We start from the raw sequence: 7,198 nt of genomic DNA on the forward strand, positions 1-7,198 counted from the left end.
CATTGATAAAAACTATTACTTTAATCTCAATATGCATAAACTTGGTAGACTATTTCTTATATTACTGATTAAGCATGCAATGAAGTATGTGCTATAAAAGTGTTTATGGGTGTTTAATGGTTCAAGCGCTTCAGCTTTGGTTATTTTGTGGATCAAACAAAATCAAGTTCAATTTGAATTCAAATAATTAAAACCGTACCTAAAACTATGCATTTAGTTTGATCAGGCTTAGGTTTTAAAAAAAGAAACAAATTTGAACGTGTGCTCCTCCGTTCAGGTTCATCGATCTGATTTGGATTAATTGTTAGTTTCCACCACATAAATAATTAACGATTACTACAACTAGGCTGAAAATGCAAATAATACTCGTATATATTTATATTTTTTGGTGAACTAATTACATTTCCAACTCCTGCCAACTTTTTCGATATAAACTATAAACCCTTTAGTCTATATAATATAATATTGTTCACACTCTTCCTGCTCTTCCTCCTCCTTCATATCCTTGCAGTCCTCCTTCACTTTCTCATCATCAATGGCTTCCATCGCATCAGTATTCATGCCCTCTCTTTCATCCCACAAACCCAATCAGGTTTAACTAACAAATTGTTTCTTACCATGATCTTGTTTCTTTTCATCCCATGATCATTTAAATTAAATAGGTTGTTGGGTTAATCAAGTCTCCCGATTTTGTGTTGTGGATTCTAATTTAATTTTGTTTTTACCCGATTCGATTTGGGGAATTCGACGATCAAATTGGGTTTCTGATGAATAATAATACAGTAGTTAATTTGATCGTAACGTAATTCCACCTATATTCCAGATGTTGATGGTTTATTAGGGGTGTCGAGCCAGACCTCGGCTTGAGTTTGCAATTAAGACGGTGATTTTAAGCGCTTTACAAAATTTTAAACATATCGTACAAATTTAAAGAAGGATAAAGTGGCCTTTACAGCGTAAAAATAACGTGCATTTCATATCTTTCCAAAATATTCACAACATTTGTCCTTAACTTTAATTAACTTTTGTAAAATTAAATAATATTAACAACTTTGATTCTTTATCTTCTATGCATATATTCTTTGTATTTTCACCTTTAACCCAAATTCCCCCGCGATTTTTAAACTATCATAACTTTTTTCGTACGTTAATATTTTTTATTTAAAAATTGCATCATAAAAACGAGCATTTAATTCTCTTTAATTTGAGTTTGATATTGTATTTGTTTTTTTTGGTTAAAAACAACATTTTGCGTATACGTGTTTGTGGTTCGGTTTTGATGGTTTTAAATTAAACCGTGAGCCAAGCTGTTAGTAACGCTTTTGTCGCCGAAAATTAAAACTGGACCGTTGAAAATATAACTCAACAAAACCAAACCATTAGCAATGGTTAGGTTCCGGTTTCGTTTGTACTTCGATACTAAATTGAGTTTATAATAAGAATTATTAATCTACCTAACCAATAAACGGTTTCACGGTTTCAACGGAACAGTGAACGCCCATAAATCTACATCGTGCGGGCATCCGTCTAGTATTAGTTATTTTTTTATCTGAAGTTCAGCTCGTTTATTATTTACTAGTTTTAGAGCCCGTGTAACACACATGATGATCTAAATAATTAACTTACAAATAAAGCAATACATAATTTATATCGAGAACAATGTATTACATCTATGTCTGTTGTTGAATCTGCAATTTTACTTTCTGAATTAAGAAATTTGTTGTGTGATTTCCTTTTTGTTTCTAATTAATTTGATTTTTTGATGGCAGACCCTTACCCGGGCTTCTAATTTCAATGCCATATCGCTCGCTGTCAATGGGAAATCCTTCCATTCTCTTAAATTGAGTTCTGCCCCATCGCGATTCCGGGTTTCCTGCGCGGTATATGTTCTAATTTTTGGTTTGGATTTGTCACTTTTTGAAGTTAAATGGTGGTAGTTAATATCTATATAGATAAAATCAAATAATAAAATGATTAATAGTTAACTTATATAGTCTGATAATCAAAACAGGCATGCAAATATTATAGTTTATTAATATATCATCATAATATGTTTTAGAGGTTTATGCATTGGCTCGGCTTGTTTTACTTCAGAGAGCTCGGGCTTGGTTCATTTTGAGCTCGGGCTTAGGTTGTTAATTCAATTGGTATCCATTAGGTTCATTTTACGCATACGAAAACTGAACCTAAAAAATAATTTTGTTAGATTATCACATTATATTTAAACCAAAAAAGAAAAAAGAAATAAAATGTACATGAAAATATTTGCCCAAATTCAAGTCTCCAATTAACAACTTAATTTCTTTTAGTTATCCCTTGTGTATTGTATTAGGTTATATTATTAGTTGTTGATCAAAAGAGAGTTGAGATAGATGACGAAAGCCATTGAAACAAATATAAAGATTGAATAATCTTTGATTTGAAAGTAATTATATAAAAGGCCAAAATCATTGCCTTAAAAATCTTTTGTTGCTCAAACTTTTGTTTTTTATCTATATAACTATTTTATTTATGTAATTCTGTAATTGTTTTATATATATCTTAATTTTATCTATTAACACAATTATTGTTTAAGGTAGAAAACATTTTGATTTTCTTTAATGTTTTGGCAGGCGACACCAGAGACAGTGGACAAGGTCTGTAACATCGTAAGGAAACAATTGGCCGTACCAGAAAACACTGCTGTAACCGGGGAATCTAAGTTTGCTTCACTTGGAGCTGATTCTCTTGATACGGTCTGTTTATTGTTTACTAGTATAGCAAAACTGACAATTTATTAGTCAGATTTAAAAGGGCCGGGTTGGGTTGACCCTAACATGCATTCATGTGACATGTCAAAACATGCATTCATGCAATTAGTCGTCTGGTTGGGTCCAAGGGTTTGGATCGGTTTTGGGCACAATCCCAACCAAAAACCGAAAATTTGGTTTTTCAAGACCATTTGCTTTTGCTTTTCACAATTGGTTCGATTCAGTTTTGGTTTTTACAGTTTTGTCATCTGAGCTTGAAAAAAACCCATAGTAATGAATTTCGGCATGAAACTTTGGGCCTAATCTTTTTCTTTTTTCCGTTAATTAATAATAGTTAATTGATTATCCAGCAGTTAGGCCTAATTACTTTGGGCCACACCGGTTATAAACCATAAATTCTAGTAACAGAAGTCAGTTTTTACGGGTTTGGTGTGTTTTTTACCAATCGGTGCGGTTACTTTGGTCATCTCCTTACTCTAACCGGTACATGCAAAACTGAAAATTTGGTTTTGGGAAAAAAATAAATAAAACATAAAATCAAACCGTCAGTTTTAAGATGGGTTAGGTGTTTTGTTCGGTTATGTCAATTAATTCTGTTGCAAATTAATTCTAGAAGTGTAAAAACGGGTTGATTGTATGACATGTCAAAATAAGCAGTCAATGGTTTGGATTGAAACAGTCGGTTCGGGTTGACCCAAACCATATGATGATTGTATTCAGGTTGAGATTGTGATGGGACTCGAAGAAGAATTTGGAATTAGTGTGGAGGAAGAAAGTGCTCAGAGCATCACGACCGTTCAGGATGCAGCGGATCTGATTGAGAAGCTCGTTGCGAAGAACGAAAAAGTTTAGAAGTCAAAATTGAGGGAGAATAGATCTTGGATCTTTTATATTTTAAACCAAAATCTTCACAAGTTAACGTGGGTTGTAAGGATGTGAGAATCAAACAAGTATGTTATAATAATTTGTTTTTGTGCGTCTTTTCTTAGCAATTCATGTGTCAAGTGAATTTCATGTCTCACTGACTACTCCCATTGGTTATCTCATAATGAGATTGGTGGGCCCAAAGTTAAAAAAGAAATTGAAAAAAGAAAATAATGCAATCTAGATTGACAATCTAGGTTGGTGGAGCAAACCTAGATTGCAATAAAAACTAACCCCCGATAACTTAATTATTTAATTACCTTTTAATATTCTAACTAAAAAAAATAATTAAATGCACGATATTTCTTAAAAAAAATTATGAACATTCCGATATAAATTTTATTAAAAATGGACTTCCTTTAAAAAACATTTTTTTTAAGTTGGGATGGGTTGTAAATGTGTATAAAAAATTGGGATGAGTTAAATTATGTAGATTGGAAAGAGTAATTAATTTTATAATGTAAGATTGAGATTGTAAGATTGCCAATTAGAGTAGTCTTAAAAGTTTTATAGAATAACATCCGTGTTGGTAATAATTAGTTTTATACTATTTTCACGGGGTATTGTTTTTGTTCGTGTCTAAAACACGAATAAGATATAATGTGTCGGTTGTTGATTATATTTGTCGGCAGATGTTCGGTTACATAAGTCAAATTGTTACTGATCTATGTTTATGCTATGAATCTTGCCAACTTGCTATTTGATATTTGTACAAGCCAACAAAGTCATCAAATTCAGAAAAAAGGCCAACTCCCCAAGAAACTAGCTGGCTTGAGTTGATATTAGTTCTACTTCCATCTCTGGCTTGAGTTGATATTAGCTGGATTATATATTTTGTTGAACTATGTCATATTATTTTTAATTTTTTTTGGTAATATTTAGTATTAAAGTACTAAATTACATCATGTTTTGGTCACGATTAACCGACCCATAATTGACTCTCTATAACCATGAAAACCGATTAACCGAAACCGCCATAACGGATCGGTTATGGTTATAATTATCTATTAACCGGCATATTGGTTATGGTTATGGGCTTGACTTAAAACTGCCCCAAACCAACCCATGCACACCCATTGTCTCCACTAACCGACGGACATTAGTGACTTTTGCGTAATCATCATCAGTTCAATCATTTAATGGCTGATATATCAGTTTCGTATCCCTAGTAGTTGGGACTGATTTATCAATTACTTATTGTATTGGGGATTGATTTTTAATTAGTCGCTATCATTATTTGAGACTAAGTTTCAGTCATAAATTAGTTTAGGCAATATTAGGTTTATGCAGGAAACTTATTGAAGACTTAATTTTAGTCCCAAACAAATGATGAAAAATGGCACAAAAGTATGGCACCTTGTAACCTCCTGAAAATTTTGAGCCAGATTTGATGAACCTTTAGAATTTTAAAGGGGCCAAGGTATAATATCCCGAACAAAAAGAAGGCATAAATATGCGTAAAGATAACGCTCAGACCTACGTTTTGATACTTTCTAAGTCAAGGGACCAAATGGTAATTAATCTAAAGTGTAGCGTAAGGGTTAAGAATGAAAAATAGCTCAAAAGTTGGTTAGACGGACCGTCTAATCACTTTAGACGACCCGTATCAATGTTTAAGTCAATGGCGGTTTCTTACTCTTGAGATGAATCGTATCAAATATGAGACGGTCCGTCACATCGAGACACCCCATCACAAAATGAGAAAGTTTGTCTCAATGCCAAATCATCTTTGCCACTTTCGACGGCTCGCTGTTAACGTATTAGCGGATTATGGATCGTTATCTCAACATTTTGGCCTATAAAAGGGACCATTTGGACTTCCCATAACATGCAAAACATACTCCAATCATACCAAAACCCTTTAGCCTCAAAATCTGTAAGACCCCATTCCCGGTTCCCTACTTTGGTGTTGGATTTACTCATAAACATAGTTCTAAATATCAGAGTTAATAAAAACTTTCATGGAATAATAAAACTTCAATCATTCGTTACAAAACATTCGACTTGTCTTTAAAACATAACATAAATTAGTTTATTAAATCATCATGACTAATCTTCTTCGGATGCCAGTCCCTTCTAATCATGCCATGTTGTAACGATTCCGGCAGAATCAGGTATACCCTAACCGGTATATACTATTTATGTGTTGTTTAATAATGAATATATGAATTATCATGCATTTATACGAGTATGTATGATTCATAGTACGAATTATACTCGATTATACAGTTAATCGTATTGGAAATACGATTAACCGATTAACGGTTATTGAAGCCGAACGAATCGAGAATTACATTATATACGAGATATATGATATTTAGTGATGTTTACGAAGTATTAAAGCTTCGGGATAAGTGAATTAAAGCACAGAAAAGAAATTTCGAATTAATGGTACGTCGGTACGTTAAACGAAACCTTTAATACCAAACCAAGCAAGAGACGATCGATCAAGCCGAAAAAGTTGCGCAATTATTAATAATATGATGTTTTAAGTTAATAAATGTCATGGTTTAAGTTGTTAAGGTTTTTAAATCGGTTTTATATAAATTTCATTTTTAGCCGAAAAACTACCGTTTTAACCTCGTTTTAAGCCGAATTAAACGTTTAACCGAAAAACGAACTAAACCAGATTATCCAAAACATTATCCAGATTACAGATATCCAAATGAGTGGCCAAGAATGAAGAAGTGGGTCCCACCCCACCCCTTTCTTGATTCCGATCGGATGAGGGGTATATCCCCTTATCCTTTGTTTCTTTTTTTTCATCCAACACAACTCAACAATCTTCATTTCCTCTCAACCTATGAACTAAAACCCGAGATCTTAGCAAGAAAACCGAGGTAAAGATCGTGTTATTTACATGCTCATCTTCGTTTCTTGAGTTCAATTGCAAGAAAATGAGGTTTCAAGTGAAAAAAAGGGTGAAAACCCGAGATGAAACCGATTCTTGCATGATCAAGTGATGTATACGGGTTATACAAGGGATCTTGGTCCAAGAAAGGAGTTAAACGAACCAAAAACGAATTTTTACGGTTTAAATCTTTGTTTTTATATCATAACCGAAACCATGAAAGAAATGGCTTGATTGTGGGTGTAACTTGCTTGGTGTGGTGTTATTGTGCTTGTAGGTGTTGTATCTAGTTGTTAGCAAAGGCTAGAAAGCGAGATCCTTGCGATTTGAAGCTAGAAACACAAGGTAGTTCGGTTTTTGTATGATGTTTGAGATTTGGACAGATTGTGATGTGTTTAGAGTTAGGTCATGAAATTTTACAGAGGTTTTAGATATATGAAAATATGAAGTCTGTGAATTTTTGGTAATTTTTGGAGAAAGGATGAATATTTGGTGAATTTAATGCTCGGTTTTGGCCAAAAAAGGTGAAAAATAGTTACATATCATGAAAAATTCTGGAAAATTACAGATAAGCTTTTAATAACATGTATAAGTCACACACAAAATTTTAGGTCAGTTGGAGAAGTCTAAGTAGGCTTTTTGGTTAAACGAGTTCTAGGGTTTTCTAGCTCGG

At 33.1% G+C, this 7,198-nt stretch overlaps 1 protein-coding gene across 1 annotated transcript; it reads left to right on the forward strand.

Moving 5' to 3' along the window:
- Positions 1 to 502: 502 nt before the first annotated feature.
- LOC143591087 (acyl carrier protein 1, chloroplastic-like) lies at positions 503 to 3,722 on the forward strand. Its single transcript, XM_077071401.1, has 4 exons — positions 503 to 592; positions 1,770 to 1,880; positions 2,613 to 2,735; positions 3,471 to 3,722. The coding sequence occupies exons 1-4, from the start codon at positions 536 to 538 to the stop codon at positions 3,600 to 3,602; spliced, it is 423 nt and encodes a 140-aa protein (XP_076927516.1). The 5' UTR covers positions 503 to 535; the 3' UTR covers positions 3,603 to 3,722.
- The last annotated feature ends 3,476 nt before the right edge of the window (positions 3,723 to 7,198 follow it).

This window comes from Bidens hawaiensis, unplaced genomic scaffold (assembly GCF_021521415.1).
Source record: "Bidens hawaiensis isolate Kalapana, Puna unplaced genomic scaffold, B.hawaiensis_p1.1 tig00039180_1, whole genome shotgun sequence".
NCBI lineage: Eukaryota > Viridiplantae > Streptophyta > Magnoliopsida > Asterales > Asteraceae > Bidens > Bidens hawaiensis.

What these genes read in the sequence shown, in the direction of transcription:
- LOC143591087 (XM_077071401.1), top strand. Translation starts at nt 536, where the DNA reads ATGGCTTCCATCGCATCAGTATTCATGCCCTCTCTTTCATCCCACAAA. An exon ending in GATTCCGGGTTTCCTGCGCG is followed by an intron (nt 1,881 to 2,612) that starts GTATATGTTCTA and finishes ATGTTTTGGCAG; the next exon opens with GCGACACCAGAGACAGTGGA. An exon ending in GAGCTGATTCTCTTGATACG is followed by an intron (nt 2,736 to 3,470) that starts GTCTGTTTATTG and finishes GATTGTATTCAG; the next exon opens with GTTGAGATTGTGATGGGACT.